Source organism: Macrosteles quadrilineatus, unplaced genomic scaffold (assembly GCF_028750875.1).
Source record: "Macrosteles quadrilineatus isolate MER2022 unplaced genomic scaffold, UCM_ALF_1.0 Scaffold_8__2_contigs__length_117827958, whole genome shotgun sequence".
NCBI lineage: Eukaryota > Metazoa > Arthropoda > Insecta > Hemiptera > Cicadellidae > Macrosteles > Macrosteles quadrilineatus.
The window spans coordinates 84,104,524-84,121,197 of record NW_026542601.1 but is presented as its reverse complement, the minus strand read 5'-3'; the positions used below and the strand labels follow the sequence as shown (position 1 = coordinate 84,121,197).

The window sequence follows — 16,674 nt, the reverse complement described above, 5'->3', positions numbered from 1 at the left end:
GTTTATGGTATAGTCCTTATAATTCTTAATGAAACTATACCACCCCCATTTCAAGTAAAAAATATAAAATTAAAAGTTATTGCATCTTTTGTTATTTTTATGATAAAATATGAAAGTTACTCCCACCGCTTACACATGGGCGGTATTATAAAGGTTGTTGACAAGTTAATCAGATAGCTAAGTTTGTGTCATATTACTGACTGTTTATTTTAATTGTATTACTTTACACACTTTCATTAAATATTTCCTCTTCATCTGTTGTTTTTTTAACCAGGTTTCCCAATGCAACCTGTTTTTATCAGATATTTCCAAAGTGTCGTTGACATAACCAGTCATTCTGTTTAAACTAAATTGCACCTGTTCAAAAAGTTATAGAAAGAACCAATAAATGAGTGGGATAGTAAATATAAATAACAATACAAAATTTATATTTTACTTTACAATGTATAAACTTAGAAGTATGTTGTAAGATGGCTTTTTCATAACATTACAAGTTGTAATGTCATGAAAAAGCCATCTCAATATCGGATTTCGCAGCACTTTTGTATCTCTTGGCAACAGGTTCTTCATCCGACGCTTCCTCACTTTCTAGTTCTAGGCCGGTGATCATCATTGTCATCGCTGTTTTTCCGAACCTTCGACCTTCTGCGAGCAAAATAAGACTTGTCAGTAAATAGCTGTTAAAATTCAGAAAAAATCTTTTAGAACTTTGTTGATTGGTCTAGTAGTAAACTAAAGACTTATGTTTAGAGGTTGGGGTTAAAATGCTTCCTATCATCAATCAGGGTTCTCTAATAGAAATCTGTAACTTTTCAGTAGACTTTTGCCGATACAAATACGTTGTAATATGGGTACTATCGTACAACTACAAAAAATTGTGAATTCCAAAAACTAATTTATTAACTTGTAAACGCTGACGTGAATTCTCTATACTCTATCTTTTTATTTTGGCTAAATACACAATATACTAAAACACTATAATTAATACTCTAAAATACACTATAATTGATTTCCCTTTGATAATTTGAATTCTAGCGGATGAAAATATAATTAAATTACTTATAACTGATTTTATATTCCTGATGCGAAATGTCTCTAAATGAAAAATCTTGACCTCCTTGACCAGTAACTTACAAAATTTGTCAAGGATTTTAAGATACTGTATGTGATCATGATAGATTAAGTTATTGTGACGTGAGTATTTATAAAATCATTTGAAGCTGTAGATCTGCCTAGCCTATATCCAATAGACAAATACCCCCGCCGCAGCAAACCTGCCAACTAAGTGAGTTTCCATCTGTCTGAATCGATTTTCAATTAAATCTATTTAAATAACAGGTTTAACGAGTACCTAGGTTTGCTGCTACAAGGAAACTTATAAAGTGTGTTTTTTAGTAAAATATTAATAGTTTAGTATAAAAAAATAAAATTTCCAACTTTGATCAAAATATATCTATAAACAAGCAATCTACAACATTATACAATATTCTCCATAAGAATAACATGGGAATTTTAAATTTACAATTTTTTTGAATTGTCTCCATTATCAACAACTGTACAAAAAGACTTTGATATGCTAAATTATTTGTTTTTATGCTCTTTAAAAAGGTTTAGAGAGAAATTGGGACATTCTATGTTTTAAAGGTAAAAAATGAGAAAAACCAATTTTTACCCCATAAAACCCCATTCCCATGGTCGGATCATGCTGGTTCGCAAACTCATTCAAGTTTATCTTGCTTTACACCATCAAAAACGGACAAAAATTACTCAAGTTCACGGACACACAGGTACATATATATACATATACAAAGCATTGTATATATATATACAAATTTGAACGAATAGTGTTTTTGACCTCTGGAGACATCAAAATGAAAAAGTAAATCGGTCCCGGGCCTAGGTCTTACTGTGCCACCTACAGTAATAGCTATTTTCCTATAGGGAAATCGGCTAAAAAAGATTTTTGTATGAGAGAATTGCTTCCCCTAAAATCTCTGTAATAATATTTTTAACATGTTCACTTACCAGCTCTGAGTATTAATGATCTGCAAGTGTTAGACATGGAGTGTTTGGCTTGCTCTTCACTGAGACCCAGCAATAACGCCCTGAGTAGAGTTAAGGCTTAACAGACAAAAAAGTTGCAACAGTGTATAAAAATTAGGATAACTTTATTTTGTGGATAAGCCAGCTTTATAACAAACATTAAAACAAGAGTTCTACTTACTAAGTAAGATAAAACCATTGATTTAAAAGAAATACTAGTATACCACTCTGCAATGGGGGAAGTATAGTTTACAGAGTGAGCATGATGGTTTCTGCACAAGATTTGCTGAAAGAAGGATATCATGTGGGTACCGGAACATCTACCCGGGTGAGTTGCGTACAATATTTTTGGCCAGCAACAAATGTACACAATTTAAGTAAAACACAACCTATACCGTACATACAATAAAAGTACTATTTCCTTATTCTAACATAACATTAGAGCAGAATGTTCAATCTTTTTTAATGGTAACATTTTAAACTGTTCCAATATTCATTGTGGAAGTGCTATAATTGTTATCTAACAAAAAACCACTAAGTGGTAACACTTTCCCCGCCAAGTCAGCAATCCAAAAAAGACAATAAATCATTACTTTTTCCGCCAAGTAAAACAATGTAATGTATGTAAGTTTGGCAACTTGGCGGCAGACTTTTGCTTGGGTTTTTTCATTAAAGTTACGTTGGTGGATAATTTCACAAATCACTTCTCTAATTAATTAGCCCAACTAAGTATAATAATTTCGAGGTAATCAGTAAATATAAAACCATCACTATTATGATTTTATGAAATGTGGCACAAATAAGGTCAAATTTTGTAAAATAAGCTCTCACCTAGCAATGTACTAATGGGAGAGATACTTGCTCAATGAAACTAGTTTTATGGCATTTTTTAAAGTGATCGAGCAAAAGTCTGCCGCCAAGTGGCCAAACTTACATACATTACATTGTTTTACTTGGCGGAAAAAGTAATGATTTATTGTCTTTTTTGAATTGCTGACTTGGCGGGGAAAGTGTTACCACTTGGTGGTTTTTTGTTAGATTTTATTTATTTTTGTAGAAAATTACAGTTAAAATAAAAATCCTCTTTTCTCTGATATATAGACCAGGGCACAACTACATCTCATTTAATTTCAATAATATTGGTTGTGTAGAACTAAATTCTACATTTTTGGTCTTATCTGCTTCAAACCGATTAAAAACTTTTTGATCGTGCTTTTGATTAAAAACTTTTAACTTTGATACGTGCCAAAATTACTATTTAACAAACCCCCTGGGCTTAAAATCAGTTTAAAATTTCACCAATGGTCATCTCGAACAACATAAAATGCGTTGGTGTTACATAAGTGTTCTGATAATTAAACCTGTATATCTAAGTTTCAAGTTCCTAGGTTCCATATGTTTTTATAAGTAGTATTAAAATGTTAAAAATGACGAGCTGCTGTACCAGTGTACCATCGGTACACTGCATTTTTCAATGGAGAGTATCGGGGAATATCACTGCTCTAAGTAATTTCGTAATTTTATATAGTAAGTAGTTCAAATCATTCGGTATACCTGAAAAAAAAAATACTTAATACAAGTTTTTAAATAATTTTTCAGCTGTTCCTTTGAATTTCTCTAACATCTATATATTAATTTGAAACTGTTTTTCTTTGTCACAGCTATTTTGAGAGAACGGCTGGGCGGTGAAACTCGGTAGAGGTGTCTAAAGAAAGGTCCTGGTCTGTAGATGAGCCATCAAAAGAGAAACATGGAGAATTCCCTCGGGGCTCTGCCCCAGTGGCCTTTAAATTCCCATCCCATGTTATTCTTATGGAGGAAAACGAGGTTTTTGTCACAGCTAATTTGAGAGAACGGCTGGACGTAGAAACTTGGTAGGGGTGTCTAAAGAAAGTTATTGGTCTGTAGGTGAGCCCTCAAAAGAACCAGCTGTTATATTTAAATTGTGATTTATTGAATTTGTCAAAATGAAGTACAGTATTTGCAATGGGTTTTTCTGATTTTAAAATTGATTTCCTTCTGCATCGTGTCATGTTTTGCATAATGTTCTATTACCAAATCAGTGGAAAATCCTAATATCACAGTAACTTTTAAAATTATTTCTTATGGAGTTAACTTATATCTATTGTATGGGTTGGTTTCTGCCTTTTTTACCACTTCTTGGAGATTGTACGTAGGTGATATTCTTTGGCATATTGCATATGTAGACAAAACTTGGGTTAATGTAATTATTACAATGGAAAAGAGCGAGAAATCCTGGACAATTTGATATAGGCTAAAAATAAAACTGAATTAACACTGTGCTACATTTCTTGAGCAATCATTGAAATACCGATTTGCAAACAATGGAAACATAGAAAAAGTCATAGAACAGAACCAAGTAGAAGAAATAGAAATAATGTGTTTTTTTACACTAAAAACAATAAAAAAACAAGATCAGCTTTTTGAAAAAAGATAAGATATTTACAAAAGATTTTGATTCTATCTAACTGTTGTGTAGATCGTGAGTATTTCCATAATCTTTGAGTCGCCTGTAATGTTTCGCAATTGCTCGAATTCGAGCAACAGGTACACTAGTTTAAATTAATTGAGATTTAATCGCAGCTGGTCCTTCTTTTGTTTTGATTTTATTCCCATGTTATTTAAATGGGCCAAAATTGTACTTTGAGGGCTTGCCAAGGGTTTATGGGTCAACGCATCGACTTGAGGCCCTCAAAAGGCACATCTACACATTAAGGGCTTTCAAACAACATAAAAAACATTAAAATTGAGCCAGTGGTTTGGGCTGTAGGTCCGTCAACATTCAAGGAGAAGGAGGAGGAGAAGGAGGACACGGAAAATTTGCGAATTTTCAAACTAGATTTCAAAACTTTCAAACTAGATTTCAAACTAGGTCTTGGCTCAAACACGACGGTTTTTTTAAATTTTTTTTTATTTTGTTGAGAATGAGTGCCCCTATCCAGTAGATGAATAATTATTTTAATAGCTTTTGTTTCTTAAGAGCTATAGACGAGTAAAAAAGCCACTTTGTCACGTCATGTATATATACACTGCAGCAGCTGTGTACCGCTGGGGGACTTGGCGGGGCAGAACGCTGCCGCGTTCCTTAATTCATATTTTTTTATGGTCCAGCTGATTTTACCAAGCCCTTTTTGTAAACAACATTTCTGGTCTACAAAGAGGGTGGAAACAAGGCAACACTAAATAAACAGGCCGTAATGCTCCTCAGGGATGATGTCAACATAGGCAACGGCAATGACGTAATGTTATTTTTTAGTCATATTTTTGTTTTCCAAGAAAATATTAAAACAAACAGCTGATCACACACGGCAAACATGACGTCATTCCTTTCGCTTATGATGACGTCATGCCAGATTAGCATTACGGCCTGTTTTAGTGTTGCCTTGGTGGAAACCAGAAGTTTACTTTCATTGATTTTGTAGTGTGCAAAATGTATTAAAGTGTTTATTGAGAAGGATACAAATTAGTGACGTCATAAGGTCCTCTCACTTTTCCTATGTCAGATGCTCCACTTGTGATTAAAACATTCTGAAACAAGTAGGCTAAGTTAAATTATGCAAGAGCAACATCAAACACGGTCATACAATGTGAGGCAGGGCAAAAATATCAATATTTCAGCTAGATTACTAAAACATTTACTTTAATCTTAATTAAGTCACCATAAACAATGTAAAATTACGCAGTGATGAGTAAAAAAAGTAATTTAGAATATTTTAAAATTTATACATTTTTGTAGGTCGACCGTAGGCAGGATCCGTTTTATTTTTTGTAGCAAGAACTAACTATTTGTTTTTGGCTCAGGATATTAATTTAAAAAAATTGTAGTAAATAAAAGCTTTAGGAATGTTTACATTTAGTTACTAAATAGGATGTAAGAATTACCTTTGATTTCCCGTAGGCATGATATGCGTGAGCCATTTGAATAACGGTTTTCCGCTTTCCTGCATCAATAATTGCAGGTGCGTAAGGAACTTCATAGAAGATACTATTGGCTAATCCTTGGTTGTAAATTCTACGGTTTAACATCGGTAATCGAGCATTGGGGTCAAACGAGATCAAGTCAACGTCTTTGCAGGCACAGGCAAGCTGAAAAATAAATAGGCGACATGTAATAACAAAATTTATTTTAAAAGATTTTGCAAGGAGTGTCTATGTGTAAATTTCAGAAAAGAGCATTTATAAGCAACTGTATTAGTCTTATATGTATTTATTGTTATTGTTATCTATATAACTTTAAAACTATTGCAAAAATAACAATCTGTTTGTAAACAGTGCTTTTCTTTGGGTTACAAAACAACACAAAAGCTTTAAAATTTACTCAGATATAATATATAAAAATATCGTCTGCAACAATATGATTGTTCTTACACGGCGACAAGACAGCAAATACAAAATCATCACAAACGTCATGCCTTAGCTTTTAAATTAGGGTTACAGTAACCTACTACCTAAGTACTGTATCCAAAATCAAAATTGATTATGAAGTTACCTGAAAGGCATTTGTAGTTGTTGGTATTACTGATACAATGTCATACTTCTTTGTATTCTCCGATTTACACTGAAAATATTTGTTTGTTAGAATTGGTTACAGGTAATAATCAACACTCATTAAGTACAATATCATTAGTAAATAAACGTCTATAAAAAATAAAGTGTGCACCACGAATTCTAGAAAAAATACCGGTATGGATCATAAACATAAACAAATGAAGTTTTTTGCCCGAAAGTAAACAAAACCCCTATACTAATAGCATTAATTAACATATGGTTTTGTTTACTTTCGGACCAAAAAATTCATTTGTTTATGTTTATGATCCATACCAGGTCTTTTCTAGTATCTGTGGTGTACACCAAAAACCACTGCCTCTAACTATTGGTACATGAAGACAGTTGGTTTATTCTAGGGAATAAATACCCTTATTTAGGAAAACTACAGGTACTAAGCAAGAACTGCTACCATCAAAATTAAGAGATTTGCTTGATGATTTTAAGGCCAATTTTATTATACACCTTTTTTTATTAAAAAGTTATTACACTTATCGTACTGTAAAAAACATACATTAGTCTAGAATAGAAACCTAACTATGGTTTTTGAAGTATTATTTGAAATTTAACATTTTAAAAGTAAAGTTTTAAAAGGTATAAAATCGTTGAAAAGCTATGAAACTGGTAGAGAGAGTTGGCCTCTTTAAACATGATGAAATATTACCTTTTACAAGGACTGTTTAAGCAAATAAGTAAGGTAGAAAATGTTTTCTTACCAGTTTCTGTAACTGATTAGCGTCTGAGAAGTACACCGTCAACCGATGTAAGATTTGTAGCTTTCGGGTTAATTCCTGTAAACAAGATTGACTGAATCAATGGATGGGCACCAAGGTTGAACTGATCTATTTCAACAAATGCTCAATAAAATACATAAAAGTTATATATGAGTTTGAACGGATGGTGTTTTTTCTTCTGGAGACCTGAAAAAAGTCGGTCCTGGGTCCAGGTTTTACTGTGAGACCTACGGTAATATCTTATTCCCTATAAGGGAAATTCGCTAACAGGATAAATGTTTTGGTTAAGTTGATTAGATTGCTTATTACAACATACACAACATGACATGTGTTTTTTTGCGTTTTGGGTTAAGACACAGAGAATTAGGTGGTTTTAATATCTACTATATGAAACAGTTATACATCAACCACCACTGATTGAAGAAACAAAACTCAACCTTGCAACTTTTTTTTATAAAACTACTTGGTTTAATCCGATGTTTAAGTGTAAGTAGGAAACTGTTAATATTGTTGAAATTAAATTAAAGCAAGTGTAAATCATGCAAATGTATTGTGGTTTTTTGTTTCAATGGGGTCCAATCAATACCTATAAACTTACACCTATACCCAAAAGTTTGACCTCCATACTTTTGGATGATTCCTGGTGCATAACGAAGGATATGAATTTCAGCCCAGTAAATTGTTAACAGTAGTTTTTAAGTTTCACAGGAACAAATAAACATATACAAAAGCATAAACCCCGTATATTTTATAAAATAGATATTCGTTCTAAAACGTGCCAAGTGAGATATTGTATGGATTAATGAAAATAATAATCATTCAAACTGATGTTTAAAAAAAATGTTTTAGCTTTGTTAACTTTGATTCAGATGAACTGAATTCAGGCATATGCCTATAATCCTACAACTTACTTCATTTATCTTAGCATTAAGGTGTTTTGGAGCTGAAATAACTTCTTTGTTTGGATTATTTTTCTTCTTTTTTGGAGTGTTACTTGATTCCTCCTCAACTGTTGTAGTCAATGCAACAGTCTGATATCCCACTGTAAAATAGACTTGTTAAAAATAATAATACAGGAGGAGTTAATGACTAATGTAAACAAAATGTCAAGCCAAAACACAAACATTCACAGCAAGCCTATTGCAATATTATTGTCCTTCAATGAATATCTATGAATGAATGTTTGCATCCTTTAAAGGGAATCTATCACTCATAACAAAAACTTGGCAGAACTTTGAAATACATTGCAGATCGAGGGCGGTTAACCGGTTTTGCATATCAATCCAAAGTTGGCTTGACTCCACATCCATGCTCCTCGCTACTTACTGGCATCATTTGTGAACGGAATGACACCATTTGCAGCTATGTAGCTAGCCTACTTAAAAAAACACCCTTGTAAGTTACCACTCTGTCGATTAAATCGATTGTTAGGCTATAAGTTAATCAATCTGTGTGATATTTAAGTTATGAGTTTTAGGGATTGGATTTAGTTCTATAATAAATGATGACAAGTTGTATAATTTATTACGGTTGGGTTTGGTTAGGATAGTTTCTTTAAATTTTTTTTCACATTAAATAAGTTACTTTTTAAATGAAAACATTATATGATATGATGGTATTATATAATGCCATCATTATATTAGCCTATATGATACTAGTGCACCTGTTGCTCGAATTTGAGCAATTGCAAAATATTAAAGGTGTTTTTTTTTATACGAATAATGGTCACAATTTCCGTTGACTTAATAGAGTCAACTCAAAGATAATGTAATTAATCACTCCACTCCAGTTATCGAAACTGGAAACGAACGCACTCTGAAAACGAACACTTGTGTGTACCATGTGTTTACTATGAACAGCTGTAATTAATACAAATTATTCGTCTGTTTAAGCACAGAAAACGTTATACTAGTACGTTTTCTGTGGTTTAAGTAAACAAAATCTTTTCTTCATAAGAAATACATTGGATTTTGATGGCTTGTGACGGAAAAGCCCGAAGACTTTTATTACAGGAATTTGTGAAAGGGGGCGTCTACTCAAAAAATACTTAATTTTGACACCTTGAATGTAAAAATCCGTCTATTATTAACGGAGGAGTAGTGTTTCGTAGAAATCCCAACTAGTAGTAGTACGATACAACTACACGTATCGTAATTACGTCCACTAACCTGTTATGCATTTACTAGACTGCTTGTCTCCGACGTCGGGCTGTGACGTCAGCTGTTGTCGTCATCGGTGGTCAGTGTAGCCAATTCATAAACTTAAATTCCTCTTGCTACTTTACTTTAATAATATACTACACTCGCCCCAACTTAAAATCAAGCTCTTCCTTTAATAGGCCTAAATAATAGTCCTAGGCCTAATACCAAAAATCCTTAACAAATTTCAAAGTCCATAGTTCATTGCATTTAACTTAAAACTTTTCTTCAAATAACTCAAAATAAAAATTACTTCTTCAGTTACACAGTCGACTGTTTACTTAAAGATCAAGCCTCCTCGGCTTACGAACGGCCCGTTGAGACCGTCTAAGAAGTTGCGGGCTTGACTGCACTTCATGTCTTTCTTCAAGTCTTGGTAGAGGGCTAGATGCTTCTGGCAGGCTTCGCCTCTGATGTGAGGGCGTTATAGCCGCTGGCTGAGGGCTAGGTATCTTCACTGGTGAAATAGGCCTAACCGGAGGTGACACCTTGACTGGTGATGGCTGTGGAATTCGCCTATCCACAAAAATCTCCTCTTCGTCTCCCAGAAGACTGGAACGCAGGTCCGCATGACAGAACCGGACCTTGCCTAACACACTTACAACATAAGTCGCAGGGCTTCTTTGCTCCATCACTTTTCCCGGAACCCAGGACACATGCTCCCCTCTGACCGTCTTCACCCACACCTTACCTCCTTTGCCAAAATGTCTAGCACCACCTCGGATGCTGTTTGCAGCTGAACGTTGCTGTTCCTTCTTTTTATCAATCACTGAGAACAAATTAGGCTTAAGTAGGGTTAATTTTGTTCTGGGTTTCCATTGGAGAAACAACTCGGCTGGTGAGAGTCCAGTTACTGTGCTGGGTGTGTTCCGGTACACAAACAGGAAGTTGTCTAATTTATGCTGTAAGGTAACACCTTCCAATTGACTTTCTATCACTTGCCTCTGCAGATTTTTCTTTACCTCTTGCACACATCTTTCGGCTGCGCCATTGGACGCAGGGTGATAGGGGGGTGACAAGGTGAATTTTATACCATTCCTACTCAGGAACTCCCTGAACTCGGCACTCGTAAAATTAGGTGCATTGTCACTTACCAGTTCTTCCGGCAACCCATAAGCAGCAAACAAGGTTCGTAATCTTTCAATGGTTTTGAATGATGTAGTTGATTTCATAAGAAATACTTCAAGCCATTTTGAAAAACTGTCAACTATAACTAACAGTTGTTGTCTAGTTTGCGGATCTTCCGCATAGTCAATATGAATTCTCTGCCACCTGTTGGTAGTTCTAGGCCATTGATACAATGGCACCTTAACGGCAGCATTTCTAGTGCACTGACAAACAGTGCAGGTAGACACTGTTTCCTCTATGTTTTTCTCAAGACCAGGCCACCAGACGTAGCTCCTGGCTAACATTTTCATACGCGATATTCCTGGATGCTGGTCATGTAGTAATCGGATTACAGCACTTCGAAGCTTTTCGGGCACGACTACTCGTGCTCCCCAAACGACACAATTGTTGTCAACCGACAGTTCATCCTTCCTTCTGAAATATGCAATTAACTCAGGTTCATCGGCCGAACGCCAACCGTGCCAAATAAAGTCCCTTACTTTTGATAACACAGGATCCCTATCAGTCAATCTAGCAATATCTTTAGCCGTAATAGGTGTGTCGTCACTCACCAATTTGTAGCAGCTAAATACTTCCACCACCTTTTCCACGTGAGAGAGGTGATTGGCCTCCAATTCCATAGTCTCATCATTGGGCAGCGGCAATCTTGAAAGGGCATCAGCATGAGGGAGATCCACCCCACGCCTGTACTTCACCTCGAAGTTATAGGCTGACAAAATCAACGCCCAGCGTTGAAGACGAGCCGCAGCTACACACGGCACTCCTCGCTTACTTCCAAAAATGGCAACCAAAGGCGCATGATCTGTCTGCAACACAACGTTTGAACGACCATAAATGTACTTATGGAACTTTTTGACTCCAAACACAAGCGCCAACGCTTCTTTGTGAAGTTGAGAGTAATTCTTTTCACTTGCACTCAAAGATTTTGAGGCAAACGCAATTGGTTTTTCCACACCGTCAATGAGATGAGAAAGTACTGCTCCAACACCCCGTGGGCTCGCATCACATGTCAAAATCAAAGGTTTATGCACGTCATAGTGAACCAATACATCAGTAGACAACACCCATTGTTTACTCTGCTGAAAAACCTCTGAACACCTTTTAGACCATACCCAAGGTTCGTCCTTTCTAAGTAGGTCATAGAAACAGCTTATTTTATCTGACAGGTTACAAATGAATTTACCATAATAGTTGATTAGGCCTACATAGGCCTTGAGCTCTTCCTTACACGTTGGTTCTGGAGCGTCACGGATCGCTTCCAAAATACCTTCCTGGGGACTAATTCCCTCTGAAGTCAAACAGTATCCCGGATATTGAACCGAAGGCTGTAAAAATTTACATTTGCTTTGGTTTACCTTAACTCCATAGCTTTGAAGTCGCTGCAGAACATGTTCCAATCTGGTTAGAGCCTCCTCTCGAGACGATCCACCAACCAACACATCATCTAGGTACGCCACTGTACCTGGGAGTCCTCCAATTATCTTGTCCATCGCCGCCTGGAAGAGGGCCGGGGCTGACGACAAGCCATATGGTAAGCGACTCTGCAACAGCAAGCTGGAGGTACGCCGCCTCCAAATCCAACACAGAAAAACATTTACAGCCTGCTAACGAGGCAAATATATCTTCGGGCTGCGGCAACGGATAATGTTCTGACTGTATAACCTGGTTCAGAGTAACTTTAAAGTCCCCGCACAAGCGGACGCCTTGTTTCTTTTGTATAACTACTATTGGGGTAGCCCACTGTGAGCTTGTAACAGGGTAGGCAATACCTTCGGATATCATCCGATCAATCTCTTGTTCAACAGAAGTACGCAAAGCATACGGAACAGGTCTATATTTACAAAACTTAGGGATAGAGTTTTCTTTTAAGATTATCCTAGCCTCAACATCTTTGATCTCCCCCGGACCACCTCTAAATACAGAGACATATTTTTGTTTTAATGCCTTAACCTCATTAGGTTCTATAGAAACCTTTCCGGTTGGGTTACCGTAGGTGAAACCCCATCTTTGGCTGCCTCATTAGGCTTGGGTTTATGACTACCAGTAGCGGTTGCGCTAGCAAAATTACATGAGAAAATTGATTTCCAATCTAAATCAATGTGCTTAATCCAGTTCCTTCCTAAGAGTATTGGTTGGTTAGTACGATTTATTTTAACCACAATCATAGGCAAACAATAAGAATGGTCCTTGTAGTCAACATTGACTTGAGCTTGCCCAGTTACTATGACTTCGTTGCCAGAATAGGTTAACAACTTAATATTTACAGATCTCAATGGAACGTGAGAAAAATATTTCTCAAATATTTCCTGAGGACACACTGACAGTGCCAAACCAGTGTCAATTTCCATAACTACAGGCACATTCTCTATAGCTAGCCTTACCTTGTAATCAGAGTTACTTGAGCATGAGCCAATATTATATAGAGACAAATTTTCCACTTCCTCATTTATGTCTAGGCTAGGCTTCCCTTTATCTTCCAGTTGATGCACCTTATACCTTCCTTTTAGCTGGCTTTTTGCGGCAGTTTCGCCTTTAGATTTGCACGCCTTGCTAAGATGGCCTACTCTTCTACACAAATTACACCTATAATTACTATAAGGACACATATGAGCCTTATGATCCCAACTTGTGCAACGATAACACTTTATCTTGCTATCATTATTTTTCTCTTCAAAAGATTTTAACTTGTACCCAACAGGATTCCCACTTTTCACTGGACCACGTGCACACTTTTTCACACTAAATTTGGAAATATCTTGCACAGGATGATTCCCGAATAAGCCTGTTTGCCTTTCAGCCTGTTCTAGCATGAGCGCTTGAGCAAAAGTTTTACTCAAATCTAATTCTTCGGAAAGCAACTTTTGCCTTATTCCATCATTACTAATGCCTGATATTAGTTTGTCCCTCAAAGCATCATTTAAGAATGTACCGAAATTACAAGTACTGGCTAAATGTTTGATAGCGACCATAAATTCCGCTATTGACTCTGCCGGTTTTTGACAACGACTATAAAACGTATATCGTTCCGCAACAACGAGCCTTTTAGGAGCAAAATGTTCTTCCAATGTTTTACTTAGGCTTTCGTATGTTTCATCGTCAATCTTCTTAGGGGATATTAAGTCCATTAACACAGCCAAAATCTTAGGCCCAATCACTGTTATCAAGATGGAGACATGATTCGTCGACTTGACATCGTTGGCCTTGAAGTAATGCTTGAGTCGTAATAAATACGAACTGATGTCCTCTTCGTGGGGATTAAATTCCGAGACTCTACCGATACTCCACATTTCGCACTTTTGCGGTTTTAAAGAACGCACTTTACAAAACTTTCACTAGTTTTACTGCGACAAAACCAATATTTAATCCGGCGACTGCGCCATTATTACAACTACACGTATCGTAATTACGTCCACTAACCTGTTATGCATTTACTAGACTGCTTGTCTCCGACGTCGGGCTGTGACGTCAGCTGTTGTCGTCATCGGTGGTCAGTGTAGCCAATTCATAAACTTAAATTCCTCTTGCTACTTTACTTTAATAATATACTACAGCCTTCATGTATTATATATAAGGATTTATTATGTTATATGATGGTGAAACTTTGATATCCGACTCCATCGGATTAAGTTAGGCCTATGGAACAATACAATTGTTAAGTAGGCCTAGGCCTATTGATTCGATCGATAACCAAACCCCAAACTTTCAAATAATTGTACCGGTAAAAAAAATTACGTAGCCTAACTTAAGTTAGCAATCGATAATATGATGGAGTCAGGCATCAAATTTTTGCTGATTATAGAGAGTTGTTATAAATTGATAGAATTGGAACTACGAATAAGTTACCTAGTTTTGGATCGATACTAACAAATGAAGGAGTTGAATATCAACGTTCTGCCAAAAAAGGTACCGTACCTAATGTAGGGAGCTTGTTAATCACCATTTTTGTTGATCTCTTCTAGGGTACCATACACTTTCACCATTACCAATTGTTTGGGGATGCCACCTAGGTGTGAATTTTAACAACAAAATAGGCCTATGAGTGAATTAGTGATGCGCGATTGCGAGATGTTTGAACAATCGAAATGTTCCTTCTCGAGATGTTTCGCTTATAGATTGTTTCGATTGCTTAGCGAGAGGTTTGTACAATCGAGATGTTTCTCTTTCTAGATTTTCTAGATTCTTATAGAATACTAGACTATTATGCACAACATATATACTGCTGACATATGAATAAGCACTTATGTCACTCGGTCATGGCAACAGAAATAAAAATTTTTTTTAAGTAATGGGTAATATGGTAAATAATACTGTTAACAAAACATTTAGGCCTATGAGAACCTTCTGTCTCATTATAAACATTTTGATTTAAATACAAACATTTTTTTGTAAAATAGGCTATATCGTTTTGTCAATAGTTTTTATTGAGTGGTATTAAGTCACTATTCCGTAGAAAAAGTAATTAAGTAATATAGCCATAAACCTTTGTTGGTTTGAAGTAAGATATACCTCTTATTGGGGAGTCAATCCCCGGCACATACAATAGAAATTAGATGATAATAAATGACGATGCGGCCGATGCCGCACTTAACGAAACAATCGTCAGGAACATCTCGGTAAGAACCTCTCGCCTCTCGGTTCTCTAAGACGAATGCGAGATACGAGAAGCCGTGCTGAAACGAAACAATTGTCACGAACATCTCGATAAAACCTCTCGGTAAGAACCTCTCACTAAGCAAAAATACAATCGAAACGTCTCGAGAGGTTCAAACAATCGAAACGTTTTGATTGTAACATCTCGCAATCGCACATCACTAGAGTGAATATGAATGCAGAATGAAGTGTAATGATCCGTGTAGGCTATCTACTGTATGTCCAGTTCAGAGTATTCTATTTCTTTAAGCACTACGACTATGTAAGCGCAATATCCATGAGGATCAACAAGAACTACTTTATCTTAACCACAGAAACCATATTACTATAACCCAGAATGCCAACCGCGTGGTAAAAAGCATTAAGTGTTTTGAGAGAGCTTTGCCTATCAATCGTAGGCAGCGCCACCAGCGTTGCCATGCACTCAGCATAGCAACGCTGGTGGCGCTGCCTACGATTGACAGGCAAAGCTCTCTCAAAACACTTAATGCTTTTTACCATGCGGTTGGCATTCTGGGTTATAGTAGTATGTTTTCTGTGTCTTAACGGAAAATATAAAAGTTAACTAGGTCTATGCGCTGTGTATTTCACTTCTAATTTGACAAATTTAAGTTATACAGGTAAAATTTGATATAGATACTCCTATGGTTAAGATGAATTATTATATTAGTTAAGGTGCATATGAATAGACGGACTAGTTGCAGGTTATCTAGTGCAACTGACATGAACAATCTTTTACAACAATTTGAGAATATAAACTTACGATCAATTAGTTCCTGGGCATGATTGGGTGTAAACTCCTCATAAGGTATGGATATATTTAAGTCACTAAATCCTTTTATTTTCATTGTAGTACTACAGTTATTGGGGTAACCTTAAAATAACTTGTGGGTTACAGGTTAGACCTCAGTTAACAGTACAAAACTTATATCAACCTTTTCAAAAATTAATACAAACTCAACTGAGCATAAAACCAGATCATAATTTTTAGGCCTTAGTTAGATTATAAAACCAACTACGAAATTATGTCTCAACCGGGTATAAAGTCTGTACTCTTTAACATAAACAAACAGTAGACGGCTAGAGACGGTGACGGACGAATTTAGTTTACCATCACATAAACAAAAACAAACAAAAACACACGTTTCAATTTCACAAGCTAGCAGAAACACTGAAGCGAAGCAGCCTTAGCTCAGTGGAAGCAGCGCAGTGAACAGCTGAACAGAATTTTGCAGACAGCTGATAAGAAAAATCAAAGCCGGACAAAATGGTTGTAGAGCAGATTGAATCTATTTCACTCCAATCCAGATAAACTTTTCGGAATGTATCCCAAATATGAGACAAGACAAAATGTT

General features: G+C 36.0%; 1 protein-coding gene across 1 annotated transcript; it reads right to left on the bottom strand.

The window, feature by feature from the left end:
- Positions 1-502: 502 nt before the first annotated feature.
- Positions 503-16,340, bottom strand: LOC129000516 (ribonuclease P protein subunit p30-like). The gene is made up of 8 exons (XM_054427478.1): positions 16,083-16,340; positions 8,255-8,385; positions 7,326-7,400; positions 6,554-6,622; positions 5,947-6,150; positions 5,525-5,592; positions 2,026-2,105; positions 503-645 (listed from the first exon to the last, which is right to left on the bottom strand). The coding sequence occupies exons 1-8, from the start codon at positions 16,165-16,167 to the stop codon at positions 503-505; spliced, it is 855 nt and encodes a 284-aa protein (XP_054283453.1). The 5' UTR covers positions 16,168-16,340.
- Between the last annotated feature and the right edge of the window lie 334 nt (positions 16,341-16,674).

Bases quoted from the DNA above. Each gene is read 5' to 3' on its own strand.
- LOC129000516 (XM_054427478.1), bottom strand. From the start codon at position 16,167: ATGAAAATAAAAGGATTTAGTGACTTAAATATATCCATACCTTATGAG. The intron at 2,106-5,524 runs GTATCCTTCTCA...AACTCTACTCAG, and splicing joins CCTTATGACGTCACTAATTT to GGCGTTATTGCTGGGTCTCA. The intron at 646-2,025 runs GTAAGTGAACAT...TTTTGCTCGCAG, and splicing joins ATCATTAATACTCAGAGCTG to AAGGTCGAAGGTTCGGAAAA.